Here is a 19,549-nt window from a genome sequence, read left to right on the forward strand (position 1 = left end):
CGTTCCTCTTGGAAGGAAATGTCACAGGTTTTTTGCTGAGGGCTGATGCTTTTTCTTGAGGATGACAAGTCTTGTGTAGTTGTACCTAGAGCAAGAACTTGAAGAAAGCTTCGAAATAGCATGTAGCTCATCATAAAACCTTAGAAAACAGTCTGTATTGTTTTTCTCAGTGGTCCTGTCAAAGAATCACAGCATTGCCATTTTGCATACATCTAGGAGGCAGCATACTGTTGTCTTTACTTGAATAGTCCTACGGGTTTCAACAGTAGAAAAATAAGCAAAGTATAAGTAATTTAAATATAAGTAATTTAAGCAGCTGATGACATTAAGCCATTCTGTGAACACAGTTTATGTTTTAACATTGAACAATGTACATATCTTTCACATGGTTTACAAGGTTGATATTTTCAACAGCTTTCAATATGGTACTTTCTGATACAGTTTGTATAAGAGATTTCTAGAAATTATTTTTATCCTCGTTTAAGGTATTGAGGCGTATTTCTGTCTGAGCAGTGCTAAAGGTCTCAGGAGAGTCTTTGAAAACTGAAAGCTGAGTGGAGGAGGAAAGAAACCAAAATGAATGTCCTGTCTCTTGGAGAAGCATTAGTTGAGCCCAGAAGTCTGTGTGACTTCTCCAGCAGGCCTGTGAGTGCTCAAGTCGTGGAGCAGTGGCTGGAGCACAAGCTGCTTTCAGTGAGAGGGGACGAAGACGGGGTCTGTACAGGCAGATGTGGGAGAAAGGATTTATCTCAAGGGCTAATCCAGGTGTCTGTGTGATTGTGGTGGATGTGAAGGAGTTATGGCTAGGTTGGAGTATGGCACATAGGAGATAAATCCGTAAGAAGAGTCTTCCTTAGGTGTTCTCACAGCACAACCCAGTTTTACCATCACAGAACTGGGACAGGCCACTGCTGGCTAGATCTTTTCAGACCCCACTGATACAAGTACTAGCTTTTTCAAGACTCTTTCCTGCTTGCAGTGTCATCCAATTAATATCCTGAAAAATACAGTCTGAAGATTAATGGCTGATGTTAGTACATCTCTCTAGGATTCTATGTGTGCTTTCCTATTGCTGTTTTTTCTTTTGATGGAACTCTGTTTTAAACGTGATCCGATGGTCAGACATACCATAGGAGTCCAATATGATGTACATTAGGTGATACTGGTTAGCTTTGCATTGTCCGATTCCAATTTCTTTTTTTTGTCTTGAGTTAAAAGAACTTGTCACTAGAACACAAAATAATTAAACCAGCCTCCGCAGAGGAACCCCCACACACTTTGAAATACAAGGGATAATTCAAATTACATTTTTAACCCTAGGTTTGCTCTTTGAGCCCAGGCAATAATATGATAGTGTAAATTTTCAAGGACATGCAACCTTGGGTAACTGAAATGGATGTTCACTGATTTATCTGTTGCTCTGTATGTCAAAGGTATGATAAGTCACTCAAATTATGTATTTTAAATAGCTAAATCAAACTTTTTAGTAAACTATTTTTGCCACATGTTTCATGTAAATAAATGGTAGGTAGTCTACATTTTCAGTCCAGTACTGCAGATATATGACACTGAGAAGCTGAGTGGGGTATTTTTTCCTTCATATCAGTCTAAGAACTACTCTTACTGGATGAAGTAGCTCTGGTTTTGTGAAAGCACTTTCTTCACATTAACTTGTGGTGGCTGTGTTGTCTTATATAAGTAGAAATTACTTGCTTACATAGTGGTTTTTAAAAATTATTCTGAATTATTACATTTTCTGTAAAAATTTTGAAGATAGATTAGAAAAATATTTAAAGGTAAATTGTTAGTATAAGCTCAAATATTTTTTTTGTAAATAGTATTTAGAGATTTTCTTATAGGCTCAGTGCAAGATTATTTTAATCTATACATGTTTATTTTGATTGTCAGATAAATCCTGGTTTTGTTTATCTCGGTTGTCTTAGACTGACATTTTCTTTATACTTTTGCAAAATGAAAGTCACTATGTAAGTGTGGCTTATATAAGTGGCCACTATATAAGGCTGTGGGCTGAATTTTAGGTAGGAATAATTGCTTTGTTTGCTTTGTCATTGCTTTTGTAAATTGAAGTGGTAAGAGGTGTATACTTCAAAATACCTAAGCAAACAAATAATAGATAAAGACTCCTGCTCTAAAGTATTCCTGGTAAACCAGCAAAAAAGCAGGTCTAGTGATAGCTTATTAAGCTGAAATGTTTGAAAAAAGGCACTGCTGAATCATCAGTGGGTAGATTTTAATGCCAAAAAAATCCCAGTAATTTCAACTGACCATATTGGTAACGCAGCATATAAAATTTCATGCAGTTCCATCTGTGCTGAATCTAAAATTTATTCACTAGAGCGTTCGTTCATTCTTGAAAAGCAGTATCATGAGCTGGAACAATGTACCACTTCTTTTCTTGCTTGGTTTTATTTTACATGGGGTGACTTTTTTATTTGTTTTTTTAAAAAAAAGCCCATTGTGCTGTATTTCCAGTTCTGTTTTTGTTTTGAGCTCTGTTCCCTTTGGCTTTTCCTAAGACTTGCCTGCTATGTTCCAAAGCTTTTTAGCAAGCAGTATTTGGGGGTTTATTCATTCTAATATTTGTAAATAGAGTTGCAGGACATTTTAAATTAAATCTTGCAGTTAAAATCAACACGTATTGCCATTTTCTCATGCCAACTTTTGTTGGTTTTCATAGCTTGTCTTTTCTGTTTAACAAACTTGGTCATGGTTAACAAGCATTTTCTGAACTTATAAACTACATGTATTTATATTTCATACAACAAAGTATGTTTTGATGTTCAAGTATTAAATCAGAAATTAAGTATGTGTTCAGAGTACACGCACTGTTATCTTTAGAGAAAATGGTGAATATTCAACTTTTGCTGTATTCAGGTAAACTTCAAAATCAGGGTATTTTCCACGGATATTTTCCCAATGTATTTAGTTGACTATCCAGAGCTTGTTTGATTCCTGTTAGCACCAGTTTCCAAAGATATGTCACAAGTGGAGACTATCAGTATTACTTTTGTGATATTTTCAACTTGCTAGTAACACCTGTGTTGAAGCAAAACATTTAGCAGTCTAAACTTCTTCTGAAAACTCCACTTTAGCTTTTGTCCTAGATTTAGACTGATCAAAAAGTACAGCATTCACAGTGCTTTCAGGGTAAACTAAGTAATAGTTGCTTTTCCAGTAGCTTTGTGCACTTTTTACTTTCTTTCATCATACTATTTACCATATAGAATTTAAACTCATTTTTCCAATCACGATGTTGAAATTCATTTACTGATGGGTTTTGTGGCTTGTCTTTCAAGATCTGAACTATCAAAACACAAAGTCAGTATTTTGCATTAATAAGGCAGATTCATTTACAAATGTGTTTCTTGAAACATTGAACTTTAGCTTGTATTCTAAATTTTTCTCAAAACTGTGCAGACTTTTATATTCCTTCCTTCAGTGCTTTATCTTCTTCAAAAGATGATGATGTTTGTTTTGTATCCAAATCGAGGGCATTATTTTCCATATCTGAAATTGCTTATTTTGCTTATGAAGATGTCTCTCCATTCTGTTCGGCCCCAAATTCATGAATAACAAGTATGTTTTCAAAACAGGAAAGTGCAAAATACAACTTTGGGTAGCTTTTATTTGTCTTGTTACCTTTGAGGTGTACCTTTTTACTAGCTTACACTATGAGGGGTCTTTTTGCTATTGTCATTTGCCACGCTTATTAACCTTTGGCTGTCTGCAAACTTCTTTTACAGTGAGTTTGTATTTCTGAGTAAATATACTTGATTTCAGCAGTCATTTCCCTTTGGTTACTTTGTTTTGAGATGTTTGTCAGGTGATCAGGTGATTCTTAATCTGCTTTACTGATGTGTTATTTTATTCTATAGTACAGACTTTTAAAATAGGATTAACCAGCATGTGGCATTCAGATTTTCCTGTTACCCCAAATCTGGGTTCTTCACCCAGTGTGCAAGAGCCTATCCACTCACAGAACGGTTTATTGCATGTCTGCTCAGAGATGGGTGCTAGGCAGTAAACCCATGAAGCTAGCCCACCTCTCATCACATAGCAAAACATTGTATACATAGACTTCGAACAATTAAATATGACTAATTGTAAACAATTTTGATTGGTTCTTACAGGCCTCATCTCCTTTTAAAAGTACAGCATTATTTTTTTTCTCACAGCACTGTTCTGCGGGGGCGGGGACTTTGTTAGTAGGGGGCTTTCTTGGCTCAAGGGTGGATCTTTTAGTATGCTAATTAGGATAGTTCACACATAGTTCAAGTAATTTTCTGTTTGCTGTCATTAGCTATTTGGTTCTTCTTGAGCTTAAGTTGTTACTTCTTAGCTTGAAGTATTTATGGTGTCTGCTCCTTCTCCAAGGCCATGTTTTGTGAACTTTTTGTAAGGATTAACTACCATACTCTGTTTTTCGAATTATTTCTTGGTTTTGGCTATAGATATGTCATTTTTTTTTGCTTTTTCTTTTTTTAAAAAGTAAATAATTCCTGTATAATTCCTATTTTTCTTGTAAATAAGATCACAGACTCACAGAATGGTTGGGGTTGGAAGGGACCTCTGGAGATCATCTAGTCCAATCACCTGCTAAAGCAGGTTCACCTACAGTAGGTTGCACAGAATCACATACAGGTGGGTTTTGAATGTCTCCAGAGGAAGAGACTCCACAACCTCCTGGTCCAGTGCTGTCATCCTCAAGGTAGAGAAGTTCCTCCTCATATTCAGGTGGAACTTCCTGGTTCTCAGTTTGTGCCTGTTGCCCTTGTCCTGTCACTGGGCACCACTGAAAAGAGCCTGGCCGTGTTCTCTTGACACCCACCCTTAAGATATTTGTTGTCAAATATCTTATTTGTTGCAGTTGATTTGTTGTAAGATGATATGTTATTGTCAGTTAAGTTGAATTATGAGCAAGATACATTTTTTTTAGTTACAGGATTTGTGTAGGGTGATACAAAGATCGATTTTGCTGAAAACTAGTGTAAGGAAACTTTAAGCTGTATTTCATTGTAATGTTTTAAATGTAGCTGTGTGTTTGGGATTGATTTAAGTATTTCTTATACACTGTAGCTTTTGGGTTCTTGGAATTATGGTATTCACCATTATTTCAGAGGCAAGTAATAACTCCTAAGTTTTGTGTTTTGGCTAAGCACCATTTTGAAGCTGTCCGTTCTGTTCCATAAGAGCTCGATAACACTTGAGGTCTAGATCATGCATATGTGTATTTACTTGCACTTGTTAGGAACTGAGCTAAGGAAGGCTCATTGCAATAGTTACAGCCCTTTGCTCTTATCTGCTATTTTCTAATGGAGAGGAAAATCCTGTGGGTAAAGAAAGAAGAGGATAAGACTATTTTAAGCACATGCAATAAACGGTGCTGTTCATTTAGGCAGAAGTTATTTCCTCAACACTGGTGTTTACTGGTAATTTTATTCCATTAAGCACTAATACTTAATGACTTTTTGTCTTCCTTCCTTTGGTATTTCTCTAACTAACAAAAGGGTTTCTGTGAAGGGAGAGGAGGAGGAGGTGGGAAACTTCTGAGTAACCCCTGGGAACAGAGAGCTAAGGTAGCTAAGAGAGATGGAAACGCTGAGGAGACAGCCATGCAGTAGGGCAGAGAGGCCAGAGCAGATGGGAGCCCACGGCTGCTGGGAGCTACTGGATGGAGACGCATTTTGCTTCATGAGCGAGGGACACAGTAGCTGACCTATCTGTGTTTCGCAAGTTACTGTCAGAAATTTCTGCCAGCCAGCAGCTTCACTGCATCTACAGAGCAGCAGCATGAGCATGCACTGTCGTAGCAGTCCTGGTTGCAGTGGCAGTTTAGATTGTCTCACTTGGGATTTTAGAGGTTGTGGGATTGACTGCACATCTCCCTGCCTGTATGTGATTTGTTTGTAGTTCTTCTACCAGTGACTTTTTGAGACCCTCAGAATAGAAGCACTTCATGGAACAGTTTCTGCTGCTCTTCTGGTGGCTACATCTTACTATGAAGTATTGGTTTATTTTCTACAGCCTTCCTAATAGAAGCTACATGACTCTTGTTGCCATTGTGACATGGATCAGAGGCTGGGCATAGGTCAAAACAAAACACTAGAACTTCTGAAATGTCTCCTGGTGACACCAGGGACTCTGCCTTCTTACTGTGCATTTCTGTACATTCCCTAGCCAATAATGTGACAACTGATATGACTGAAGAACCATTGAACCAGTAATGGAGAAGCCCTACAGCTGGCAGTTGGTAAATCTGAAAGAGCAAAACGGATGAAATGTCTGTGATATCACTTTTCAGTAGGTGGAAACTTACTAAAGGTGAATAGTATAACTATGAAGCATATCATTAATGAGAGGGTAACATACTCAGGAGGACTACAGGGATGTCACGATGTTATGCAGGGAGCAAATTAGATGGGCCAAAGCCCAGCTAGAATTTAGTCTGGCTACTGCTGTAAAAGGTGATAAAAAATGTTTCTATAAATCCATTAACAACAAGAGGAGGCCTAAGGAGAATCTACCATCCTCTGTTGGATGTTGGGGGAGACAAGGTGACAAAGGATGAGGAAAAGGTTGAGGTACTGAGTGCCTTCTTTGCCTCAGTCTTTAACAGTAAGACCAGCCCCCTGAGCTGGAAGACAGGGGTGAGGAAGAGCAGAATGACGTCTCCACAGTCCAAGAGGGAACAGTTATTGATCTCTACCCTGCTTACACCTGCACCAGTCTATGGGGCAGGATGGGATCCACCTAAGGGTACTGAGAGATCTGACAGAAGAGATCACCAAGCCACTCTCCATCATATCTCAGCACTCCTGACAAACTGGGGAGGTCCCAGAAGACAGGAGGTCAGCCAGTGTAATGCCCATCTACAGGAAGGGCAGGAAGGAGGATCCGGGGAATTACAGGCCTCCAGCCTGACCTCGGTGCCAGGGATGGTTATGGAGCAGATCATCCTGGGTGCCATCACACAGCACGTGCAGGACAACTGGGGGATCAGGCCCAGCCAGCACAGGTTTGTGAAAGGCAGGTCCTGCTGGACAAACCTGGTCTCCTACAAGAAAATGACCCACCTAGTGGATGAGGGAAAGGCTGTGGATGTTGCCTACCTGGGCCTTAGCAGAGCCTCTGACGCCATCTCCCACAGCATTCTCCTGGAGACACTGGCTGCTCGTGGCCTGGACAGGTGCACTCTGCGCCGGGTATAAAGCTGGCTGGCTGGCCGGGCCCCGAGCGTGGTGGGGGATGGAGTTACATCCAGCTGGCGAGGGGTCACCAGTGGTGTTCCGCAGGGCTCCGTGCTGGGGCCGGTTCTGTTTAATAGCTTTATCGACAGCCTGTACGAGGGGATGGAGTGTCCCCTCAGTGAGTTCACAGGTGACCCCCAGCTGGGGGGAGCGTTGATCTGCGGGAGGGCAGAAGGCTCTGCAGGGGCGTCTGGGCAGGCTGGAGCGATGGGCCCAGGCCAGTTGTGTGAGGTTCAACCAGGCTGAGTGCCGGGTCCTGCCCGTGGGTCACACCAGCCCCCGCAGCGCTGCGGGCTGGGGGCAGGGGGCTGGGAACTGCCTGGGGGGAAAGGGCCTGGGGGGGCTGGTCGGCAGCCGGCTGGGCATGAGCCCCCCGTGTGCCCAGGTGGCCAAGGAGGCCAGCAGCACCCTGGCTGGTGCCGGGAACAGCGTGGCCAGCAGGGCCAGGGCAGTGCTGTCCCCCTGCACTGGGCACTGGCGAGGCCGCCCCTCGACTCCTGTGTTCAGGTTGGGCCCCTCACTGCCAGGGGGACGCAGAGGGGCTGCAGCGTGTCCAGAGACGGGCAGGGGGCTGGTGCCGGGGCTGGGGCACAAGGCTGGTGGGGAGCAGCTGGGGGAACTGGGGGGGTCAGCCTGGAGAGGAGGAGGCTTAAAGGGGATCTTACTGCTGTCTACCTTGAAAGGAGGTTGCAGCAACATGTGTGTCAGTCTCTTCTCCCAAGCAGCAAGAAGTAGGACAAGAAGAAATGTCCTCAAGCTGTGCCAGGGGAGGTTGAGACTGGACATTAGGAAAAATCTCTTCATGGAAGGGGTTGTGAAACATTGGAGCAAGCTGCCCAAGGAAGTGGTTGAGTCACCATCCTTGAGGGTATTAAAAAGATGTGTAGATGTGGCACTTAAGGACACGGTTTAGTCATGGACTTGGCAATGTTAGGTTTATGGTTGGACTTGGTGATCTTAAAGGTCTTTCCCAACCTAAACGAATCTATGATTCTGCTGAGGTACTCAACATCTTTGCCTTAGACTTCAGTGGCATAGTCTATATGGCTAGTGGTAGAACTTGAGGAAGGGTGGATAGTGCCCATCGTAGAAGGCAACTGAGGACTCGTAAGTAAATTGGTCACGTGTAAGTCCACGAGGGCAGACAAGTTATATGCAAAGGTGCCAAGGAAACTGGCAATTTCCTAAACCACCAGGCTCAGAGCCTCATGCTTAGCAGTTCTTTTAAGAAGCAGCAGCCTCAGGGATGATACTGGGACTGATATTATTAACATCTCTATTCCCTACAAATAATATAAAAAATACAATTTTGAGCAAGAATATTAGCTTGTATATTCTTCTGCTGGAGTATAAAATTCATGTTTTGGTAGCTAAGGTAATGCAGTTAAGGGACTGGGAACGAGGGTGATGTAAATTGTCCAGGGTAATGCAGTTTGCATAGATAGATCTGGATTGTTTTTGGAAAATGTAAATATATTATCACTGAATTTTAGAAGCAGCAGCCTTAATTTTTAATGCTCTGAGCTGGAGTAGCCAAAGCTAAAGGATTTAAGTGTTAATAATTAAATAAATTGAAAGAAAATTATACAAAAATTCTAAGCCTTATCAAAAAGCATTACCTGAAGACATGAGGAAACCCAATGCAAATTTTTAAAATAATATTTTAATTTATGATCTGTAGAGGTCAGTATAACCTAAAGCACTAGGAGTATAATTTTATACATTACTGGTGGTTTCTCTGCCGAGCTTCAACGTACATCTTTTGCATGGTTTTTAACGCTTTCACTATGAGGTGAACTGCATGGCCGTTGGTAGAAACATATAAATGAAAGTAAACTGTCAGAGGCCAGCTGAGTGTGTGACTGTGGGAGGGTTTTTTGTTCTTGTTTTTAATTACTGTTTGTAGTGCTAAACCTGAGAGCAGAGAGCTCCACAGCAAGAGCTTTTCTGACTTGAAGTTACCATTTTTAATGATGAGAGAAAGGACACATATCCCTGAATGCCTGAGAACACTGTAGGTCTTCTCCAAGGAGCCCTGTTGCAGGCTATTTGCCACTTTGCTTGAGTAGTAGTGTCTTTGCACAAGGCTTATTTTCATTTTGAATCCAAACACACTGTCTACTAACTTTCTTCTAATATTTCTGTTGCACTGAGTGCATCAAACTGTCACTGTTTTGTTTCAAGTTGTAGAACAATGCCAGAAATTTTGAGAAACATTTTAACTATTACCTGTGAAATTAAGCACTACAAGTTAGCTAAATTGTGTATGAACAGAAAACACACAGGTTAATATGCTCAGTGACTGTGTTTCTCTTAATAGTAACGGCAAGTTGTCTGATGTCTAGGACACAGAATCACAGAATCATAGAATGGTTTGTGTTCAAAGGGACCTGTAAAGGTCATCTAGTTCCAACCTCCCTGCTTCCACCAGACTTGCTTCCAACCACCTTCCACTAGACCAGGTTGCTCAAAGCCCCATCCAACCTGGCCTTGAACACTGCCAGGGATGGGGTATCCACATCTTCTCTGGGCCTCACCACCCTCACAGTAAAGAATTCCTTCCTAATGTCTAATTTAAATCTACCTCCTTTCAGTTTAAAGCCATTTCTCCTTGTCCTGTCACTGTAGGCCCTACTAAAAAGCCGCTCTCCAGCTTTCCTGTAGATCCCTGTTAGGTATGGAAGGCTGCTATAAAGTGTCCCTGGAGCCTTCTCTTCTCCAGGCTGAACAACCCCAAATCTCTCAGCCTGTCTTCATGGGGCAGGTGCTCCAGGCAGACTCTGACCATCTTTCATGGTCCTCCTCTGGACTTGCTCCAACAGGTCTGTGTCCTTGTGTTGGGGGCCCCAGAGCTGGATGCAGTGCTCCAGGTGAGGTCTCATGAGAGTCAAGTAGAGGGGGAGAATCACCTCCCTTGACCTGCTGGCCATGGTTTTTTTGATGCAGCCCAGGATACAGTTGGCTTTCTGTGCTGCAAATGCACATTGCTGTGTCATGTTGAGCTTCTTACTAACCAACACCTTCAGGCCTTTCTGCTCAGGGCTGCTCCCAATCCATTCTCTGCCCAGCCTGTATTTGTGCTTGGGATTGCCCTGACCCAGGTGCAGGGTCTTGCACTTGGCCTTGTTGAACTTCATGAGGTTTGCATGGGCCCATCTCTCAAGCCTGACATGTGGGGCTTATACAGCAATAGCTGAACAAAGGAGAAGGACAGGACCTGCAGTTACCTAAAGCCTCTTTGAAGATCTACATTTCAATGGGATATTATTTTAATATGATGAGATGCTAGGTTTTTGCAGACATCATGTGTCTTGGAATGAAGCCCACAGTAGTATATCAGCTTACTGCTTCTTTCCCAACAAACACATGCCTGGAAGCCTGCAGAGCCCTCGCAGCATGTTATCACCACCATTGGAAAAGTCTTGAAGCCTCAAAGGAGAAAGGGACTGTATTGTGTTAGCTGTATTTCTTCCACCTTTTTGAGGGCTTTTTCTATCAGTTTTGTTTGTGTTTATTTCTCTTCAGGCTGCATGGAAGGGATGTAAGAGCTCACTGTTTGTATTTTATTGATACTCTCCTAAATTTTCAATGTGGGAGATGGCAGCTCTGCTTTAGGCATCTATATAATGACAGCAGCTGAAGAAGTTCTGCCTGTCTCGAAAATACAAGCATATGTCAAAAGTCTCCTGATCTGTAGGTTAGTGGTAATAATTGTGACTATTATATGGAACCATCACTTTCAAGTGAGACTAGTATTATGTTGGCAGTAATATTTAATTATTACATGCTAACCTTTGTGTTTTGGAAATAGTGTGCAAAGGTAAATGGAAGGCTGTCCCAAACTGTCCCATTACAATGAAATGGCATTCATCACTGTAAAGCAAATCCATTTCAGTGAAGCAAGCATGTTACAGACTGTTTTGAGTTGCTCCTGAGATGCAGTTTCTCAATGTATTCATTTCAATTTCACTCATTCGCTCAAATCTATTGCCAACAGTTACTTCAAATCAGTTTTATATGAGAAAATTAAGGAATGAAATCTGACCAATTTTATGCTGCCTTAATTTTCTGGTTATAGAAAGTGAAAATATAAATATCGTTAGAAATATAGTTAGTGCACATATTTGTGTATGCTACATTTTAGGAAAGAGTTATTAATAGATTTTGCCAAGAAGTATCAGTCACTCAAGAACTTGCATTCCATTTTTTCAAATATACTTCTTAATTTTGCTTTTTATTATGTGTGCATGTGTGTTAGGAGATATCTGTTAGTGTTCTTGAAAATCAGGTCATTTTCTGTATGGCTTAACCATACAACTAAATCTTTATTTTGAACATATCTTCACCCTTTTGTGCATGTAGGGCGTGCTCAGCTTTGTTGCATTTAGCCAGTATTAACTCTTTGTTGTGTTGTTGCATTATCAACTCTGAGATAAAAATCCCATTAATGATTTCCCAGCATTTCATGGTAATGTTTATTCAGTCATATTCTCAGAGTAGAATCTAATCTAGCTGTCATAGTTGACAGTGTAATTACAATAATTCTGTAATTGTGCCATATAAGGACATAAAATCAGTGGAAAATAGCACAAGGAAGTGTGTTTCAGAACACTGTAATCTTCAGCTTTATCCATCTTTTTTGGTACAGTCTTCAGTCTTTCTCACTGAAGAAACTGAGAATGAAATCTGGAAGAGTTGTGGCTTTCATTTTAGAAACAACTGTAAATGTACCTTAAACATTGGGCAGGATTTAGCAATGGCCAAAGGACTGTCATCTACATTTTATGTACTTAGAGTAGATTTATGCGTACATATTTTTTTAATACTACCTTCTGGTCAGTATCCTTTTTGTACAAAGCTAAGGTCTGTGCTAATATGCACTCCCCCAAAACTGTGAACCAACGACATTTAATCCCACAACAAGTGATGGGATATTTTTGTTAAATAGCTATATGTGGCTCTTGATGACCTCCTACTTGTGCTGTGCATGTCATTTGAAGCTGAATGTGCTCCTGAAGCTGAATGTCTGTGAAGACAGACAGTACCTATATAGAGAGGAAGACCTGTGTGACTGATGTATGTTAGTAGTGAATATGCACCACTGCAGAGAGGGACAGAGCAGAAAGCTTTGCAGTGGTCCCAAGTTCATTCTTTTAACTGCAGTGTTAGCAATATTGATGGTGGTGAAAGAAGTATCTTGTATCCATCCACTGCATTACCTTCATTTCTGCTTTTCTCTGTGGAGTTCATACTGTTCTGGTTACTCTAAATTTTAGTAGCTGTCCCTGGCCTGATATAATAGTTTCCTTTCCTAAGAAAGCTGAGACTGGTGATGGATTCTGTACCTGCCACCTAATCTGTTTCTGTGGCCATCAGAGACAATACTGACATTCTTAAAACCTCTACTCTTGTCATCCTAGCTAGCTTGTTCAAGGTCTTCCAAGGGGATGCCTGAAAATTCTGATTGAATGGGGAGCCTGCGTAAAGACTGTAGTTTAAACTAGAAGCATTCATTATTTTCTGTAAGAGTTTTTGAAATAGTAGTTTTACTAACTTTGAGCATAATGTTAGGCATATGTATTTTTTCTTTTATTTAATAGAAGGAAAAAGTATTTAATCTGAAATTTCTCTTGATTTAATACCATATTAGGGCAGTTGGCAATATGGGCAAGGACTGTCAACAGGGAAGTAGCTCAGTTCCTTTTCAAACAGGTACACATTTTCACCTGGGCTGTCCTTTGATATTCAATTTGAAATGGGATTATTCAAGTTTTTATTTCCATCTGCATTCTAATCCTTCACATTCTGCATTTACCACTTAGAAGTTTTCACTCTTTCTGCTTTTTTTAGCATCTGCTTTGCTGTACTGTTGATGTGATATCTATTTATCTCAAAAAAAATTATGTTCTTTTAACATAACCAGATCAGATGCATTTTGTCCTGTGATGTTGGGAGTAGCTATAAAATTCAGTTACGGAAGGAAAGTCCTTCCTCCTGGAAATGAAGAGGAAAGGTGTAAAATGCCAGCATGGGTGCAAGACCTTAACAGTGTTTGAAGGCTGCCGAGTTCTCTTTTCTCACAGCCATCTCTTTTTAGTCTGTTTGGATTTTCTTCTGAATTGCTTCCTGCTTGCCATAGCATCTTTCTAACTTGCAATACCATTGTGGAAAGACTTCACCTTCTCTTGAAAAACATCTTGACTGTCTCACTCATCTTGGAGTACTCATAAGCTTCTGCTGGAATACCACAGGCTGTCTTGGATGCCACAAGTGACCAAACCAACAGGAAGGTTTAGGATCCTGTTTAGGAATTACTGTTAGGCTAAACTGCTTTCTCAGTCTCTTTAATATTATATTTTGATCACTCAAATGATGTTCAGATATGAAGACATCAGATGAGAAAATATGTACCCTTCCCTCATACTTTCTTAAAGATGCCCCATCATCATAATAACAAAATAATGCATTTTGCAATAAGTAGGCATTATAAGAAATTTTGCTAATTTTGTGTGGCTTTATGGCTGTGATGAAGCAGAAGGGCTGAGTATCTTAACAAAAAAAAAAAAACCCAAATCCATCACATCCATTAATTTCCACCTCTTGCATCCCAAGATTATTTGGACTGAGTTAGAAAGAACTGCTGATGAAGAATTATGGGAAAAGCAGAATTCTTCCCTGCAATGTGGACCTTTTATGGCAACTGAGAAGCTATGAAGAAACTGAGCTAGTTTCTGTCCTCTACCTAACCCTCTGTATAAGTATTGCCAACATTGGACCACCCAGGGAGCGCATGGCCAGTTCAAAAAACTTTTCTTCTCACTTCAAGCTCTTGCTGATGAAATGTGCTTTAAAATAGTGCTTCAAATTACCAGTGCTCTCTACCACTGAACTGTCTTTCCTTCTGTTTTCTTAAGCTAGCAGCACCAATGTAATTGGAAACTAACCAAAATAATCTTAAATAAATAAATGAGGGGGAGGGCACGCAAACACTGGACCTTACCAACATGATAAGAAGGACCAGGAAATCTGTACATGTAATTTAGCAGCTGGTTGTTTGAAGCACCTACTTTTTATTTTTTAATGATTTTTTTAAAACAGTTGAGCTTTTTACAGGTCATTACACTTAAATACCTTATCAAGTAACCAAATGCAGACAGTTTTACTGTCTGCAATTTGCCTTGTTTAATCAAAATCAAAATAAATACAAGTTAACGTTTTATTGAGGTGAATTGAATAGTTCCCACTTCAGCTAGTATCTGGCACTATAAACCAAATCTAGTGTTTTTTTGAGATTTTACAACAGAGTTGGCCATTGCAAGTGGTCTTCAGGTGGAGAAAATGTTTATTTTAATGACAGAGTAGATATTACATGGAAAATATTTAAATAAACCACTCTGACTTATGTCAGATACAATTAAATATGCTATTAAAATTTTAAAGAAATATAAATTGCTTGTAAATGTACAGTGTTTATAAATATCAGAACATACTTGTCCTAAACAAAAAGGAACAAAATGTCTTTTGGGAATCACCTTTTAGTCTCAAGCATTTTAATTCTAATTTAGGATGCAGGTGTCCCCTCGAACAGGATGGTGTTGGGGAAAGTGTAAGTTGTGGGAGTTTGGTAGATGCACTGAGAGTGATGTAAGGCTCTTATGCTTTGGCTATTCCTCAGAATAAGAGCATGTAATTACTTGGCTAGTTAGAGTTAATGCTTGATTGACTTGCTTTACCAGGCACCTGACAATGATGAGTATGTTTGCCTAAAAAGAAGAAGCAGATAGAGCAATTTAAATGTCTCTAAGTCCTCTTCAACTGAACTTTCATTTCCCTGCTTCTGCATACACAAAGGGATGAAGTCTTTTCTCTCAATCCTGCATGACAGCTTCTCCAGCAGTAGAGTTGTCATTGTCCTTCATTGGCACTTATTTCTTCAAATATTTCCTAGTTGTTATAGGTCTTTACTAGTTAATATAACTAAAAGGCCTGGAAAATGAACTAATGGCATTGTCAGGGCAGGTGTGTTGATAGCATAATCCTCACTGCAAATGAATTTGGAGTTGCTGGGGAGATAATCCATCATCTTCAGCTACTATGCATTATCTTGTCAGTGAGCCTCTGGCAGGCAGGTGCGAAGTCACTGCAGTCTCTGTAAGAGCTCTGTATTTCCAAATAGGATGGAGAATGATCTGAGCAGTGCCAGAAAGTTAAGGACAGAGGAAAACCTTCTCATCCCTTTCAGATTTGTATTTGCAAATAAATATTTAGTAGTATTGTTAATTAATGTGATTAATATTCAATGCTGATCTGACTAGACAAATTCCAAAGTGGTTGTTCATAATAGATACAGGAACACGTGATTTGTTCGTTGCTGTGCAAACAGTAAGAAAACTCAATTAGTTTTGGGGTGTGTGTGTATATACCTTCATTATGATCAAGAGACCATAACTATCAAGAGACCAATGAGTTGCTGGTCTGGCAGCTTAATGAGACAAGTCTCTTCCGTATGTTTTATATTCTGGACCCTAGATGCTGATACTAGCAAGGTAGTGAATCACATAGCTACTAAAAGGAAGCATAAGAGAAAAGCTTTATACTAGGAAGTTTTCTGGTCATTTAACCATACACTTTTAGATTTTATATATAAAACAGCTTACACTGTATTACTGTTGGTAATTTATTGTAATTACAGATTATAACCAGTCAAAAGAGAGCAAATAGAAAACAGTTGACATAGAAATTAATTTTTTTCAGTCTGTGAAATTCCTTGCCTCATGTTTCCTACTAAAGTCTCCTATCATGCAGGTGTCTTGATGTTCCATTCTCCTTTCTGCCTTCCTCAACATCTCTGGAGTGGTATACGAGGTTATTGCCTTGTTTGTTTTCTTGGGTCTAGTGCTTGTTTTCCAAAAATGACTGCTTTGCTTATACTGATAGAAATCACTGTAAGTACAAAGTTCTATCAGAAGTGTGTCAGGTCTGGACCTCTTACCTTCCAAGATCAGATGCATTCAGTTTAAGACGGTGGAAGCAGGCAGGGGTTGAATGCTGTAGCATTATGGAAAGTACAAACAGAGGTAGCTGAACACCAAGCCATAATACAGGTGCTGTGATAACAGGTGCAATTCTGACACTCTTTAAGATAAGAATGAGGCACAGAGGCAGAAAGCATTGCTTGGTTGGAGGGACAAACAGAAGTGAATACTGATCCCCATTCATTTATTTACCCATGTTCTGAAATGAAATCGACAGACATCAGGAATAGAACAAAAAAATCTGTGCTGATACATTGATAATGAGCCATGGTTTTCCAAACTGGCAGGTGGAGAGTTCTTGAATGCTCTTGTTGCTACACTTCATACGCAAAGATTTCTTTTGAGGAAATAACGACATTTCTACCACAGGAGAATGAACACTGCTTTATTAATGTCAGGACCATTGGAAGTAAATTCATCACTCCTCCGTGTCGGGCCTTCCATTGAGCCAATGATATTACTGAGATTTAAGTTACATCCCAGGACACCAGCCACAGCAGTGGATCTTTGTTCTACTCATCGTTTTTTCTCCTATTTGCGTCATATAAAGCCTAGAATGAGACAGCTGTTTTTGCTGTGGTAAAGCTCTGTTAGTGTTTGGATATGGTGGCAGTGAAATAGATGCGCTTTACATGCAGGAAAAAGTGAATATCATGTGCTGTTATTGCAGCCAATATACTGCATCTTTCTCTTTTATTTTTTCAAATAGTAAAAATGTAAAATTTTGATTAAAAATTTGATTTTAGGGTAAGATGGTGAAAGGAATGGGGGGTGCCATGGACCTGGTATCCAGTGCACAGACCAAAGTGGTTGTTACCATGGAGCACTCAGCTAAGGTAAGGCTCTGCCGCTTTTTTCTAAATAAGTGCTTTGGGCTGTACCAAAAGAGAGAAAAAAAAAAAGAAAAAAAAGACATCTTACATTCATTCTGCTGCTTTGAGGACTTGACAGTTTTGCTGTTAGTTATTATGGAGATCCAGAAGGGGGCTAGGTTACTATGGTCCCTTTTCTCTAGTAAGTGAATCAGTCACCATGGAAAAAAAATGAAATATTAACTCAATATTTAAAAGCAGCACACATTTTTTAGTTACTTCATGCAAATTTAATGAGAGTGGCAATTGCCAGAGCTACAGTAGGTGCTACCCCAGAGGTTTTATTCTTCACCTAAGAATAATTTGAAAAATTAAGTTCCCCACGGTTAAATACTTGTTATGATGGAAAGGTATTTACCTTTGAAGTTGCCAGTCAAATTGGTACTGACAGGTTGATAGGACACATCTTTTTGGCATAATGAGATGCAAGCTGCCTTCCATCATTATGTGATAGAGGTTAATCTAGAGACTTCTTTGTGATGGAAGCTTTGTAGATATAAAGGCTCCCCCAGAAGGTCATAGGAAACTTGTCATTTGAAACTACTAAAGTGGGACTGTCCAAACTATGAGAAAAATGTACTGAAGGATGAAAATCTCTGTTTTCAGGGAACTGTACTGAATGTTTGAAAACGAACTTTTTGTTTAATTTCTGTATTTCTGTTAGTCCAAATTTGTTGTGTGTCTGCAATAAGAATTAATGTATATTGTTCAAGATAATATCACTGTCAGAATGTATAAGAACAAGCATAAGGAGTTTGCATAGTAAACTAGTAAAGACATAAATATGAAAGCTAAATATGACAGTTGTGTATTTTTAAAATGTGATTCCAAGAATTAATTTTCACAAAAAAAGAATTGTTAAAAGGTATAGTAGTTTTACAATTTATACTAAACTGTGATCTCAAGGGGCACATTTTCAGTAACAGCACTGAGTCTGACCAAATAGTTTTCAGATATATGTAAATAAGTACACGAAAGTAAAAAGCAAATTCATCTATATGACTTGTATCCCTATCACAGCCTCCCAAAAACTGGATATGTAATTCTCTATTTGCTCAGACATGTACTGGTATTAATGTGATCTGTATAAATATTTATGCTAAATTTCTAGTTACTGTGGAATTTGATTAAGGCTCAGAGTCCACACACATTGTAATTATTCACGCCAGTTTTTCTCTTAAAAGTACAATTACCAAAATCTTTTTTCACTACAGTCTTTGGAAGTTATTTGCATGTTGGTTTTTTGTTGGTAGGAGTACTGAAACCTGAAAAAGACAGAAACACAGATAGGTTCACTGTTACAAACAGTCCAGGCTTAGAGTTACTTATTTTGGCATATGTGTACATAACTTGGGCTCCTACGTACGTGGAATGCCTGATGTGCACTTCTAGAGAGCCAATTGCAGGCTTTCATAAATTATTTCTTCTGCTTTTGTGAAAAGGCACTGCAAAACTAAACCATGTGCATGCTTTTTCACTTTATTCTTATTTTAAAATGAAGTGGATTCTTGGCACTCCTTGCTCTTACCTAGGCTCTTTCTGGGGTCTTCATACTGCTGCTTCTTGTTTGCTCAACAGTGAAGATGATGAAATATGGAAATACAATGTTTGCAAATCAAAAGCTGCTGTTACAGTTTTCAGATTCTGTCTTTTTTTTGTTTTCCCTTTGTTTATTTTCTTTTTTTTTCCTAAATATACAAGCAAATATAGCACCCATGAGACCAGTTCTGAAAATCAGAAGTCTTTTATTGGGGTGACTGCTTTTTACAGAGCCTATTTTATATTCACAGCTTTATAATTCTTTACATCAAAGTTTTTCTCACAAAATTACTGCAGCTGTATCTATGTATCAGAAGAGCAATCTTTTGTCTGGCTCAAAGCCCATTGCGTTACTGAGTGAAAAAAACGTCTGCATGTACAGTGGCAGTTTGTTGTGTCTGCTGGCTTTTTAGTATAGGGACGTTTTTGTCATCTTATTCTCCAAATAAATAATAAGAAATCTATCATTAGATGCCAAAGTATTCTGTAAGTCAACAGCAGTCAAGATTTGAGGGATGGAAATGCGGTGGAAGGCATGGGATATATGCAGTACGTTCAACGCAGATGTTCAAGAGTTGCTGCAATAGGTAGTTCTTGCAGTCAGTTTTGTCCGAGTCATGCTTGTGAAGGATCTTTTAATCCTTTTCAATTTTTTTTTTGTATTACAGTAATAGCCTGTTAAACATGAAAATAAGTTTTTTAAGAGTTTAGAAGTGCATTTCCCTTCCAGTACACATTAGAGTTTTTAAACATAGCAGTAGGCTGAGTCCTTGCAGTGTGGGCAAAATACACTTTACATTTAGTTACGAGGGTGAAACCAGTACCTGTCTTGGCA

The 19,549-nt window shown here is 39.4% G+C and overlaps 1 protein-coding gene across 1 annotated transcript in view; it reads left to right on the forward strand.

Annotated features, from left to right (window-relative positions):
- The window catches only part of OXCT1 (3-oxoacid CoA-transferase 1), an 86,114-nt gene that overhangs the window by 52,465 nt on the left and 14,100 nt on the right, over positions 1-19,549 (forward strand). The window contains exon 14 of the mRNA XM_056324654.1: positions 17,050-17,139. Coding sequence (XP_056180629.1) covers positions 17,050-17,139 — 90 coding nt within the window. The remainder of the gene's footprint in view (positions 1-17,049; positions 17,140-19,549) is intronic.

This window comes from Falco biarmicus, chromosome Z (genome assembly GCF_023638135.1).
Source record: "Falco biarmicus isolate bFalBia1 chromosome Z, bFalBia1.pri, whole genome shotgun sequence".
NCBI lineage: Eukaryota > Metazoa > Chordata > Aves > Falconiformes > Falconidae > Falco > Falco biarmicus.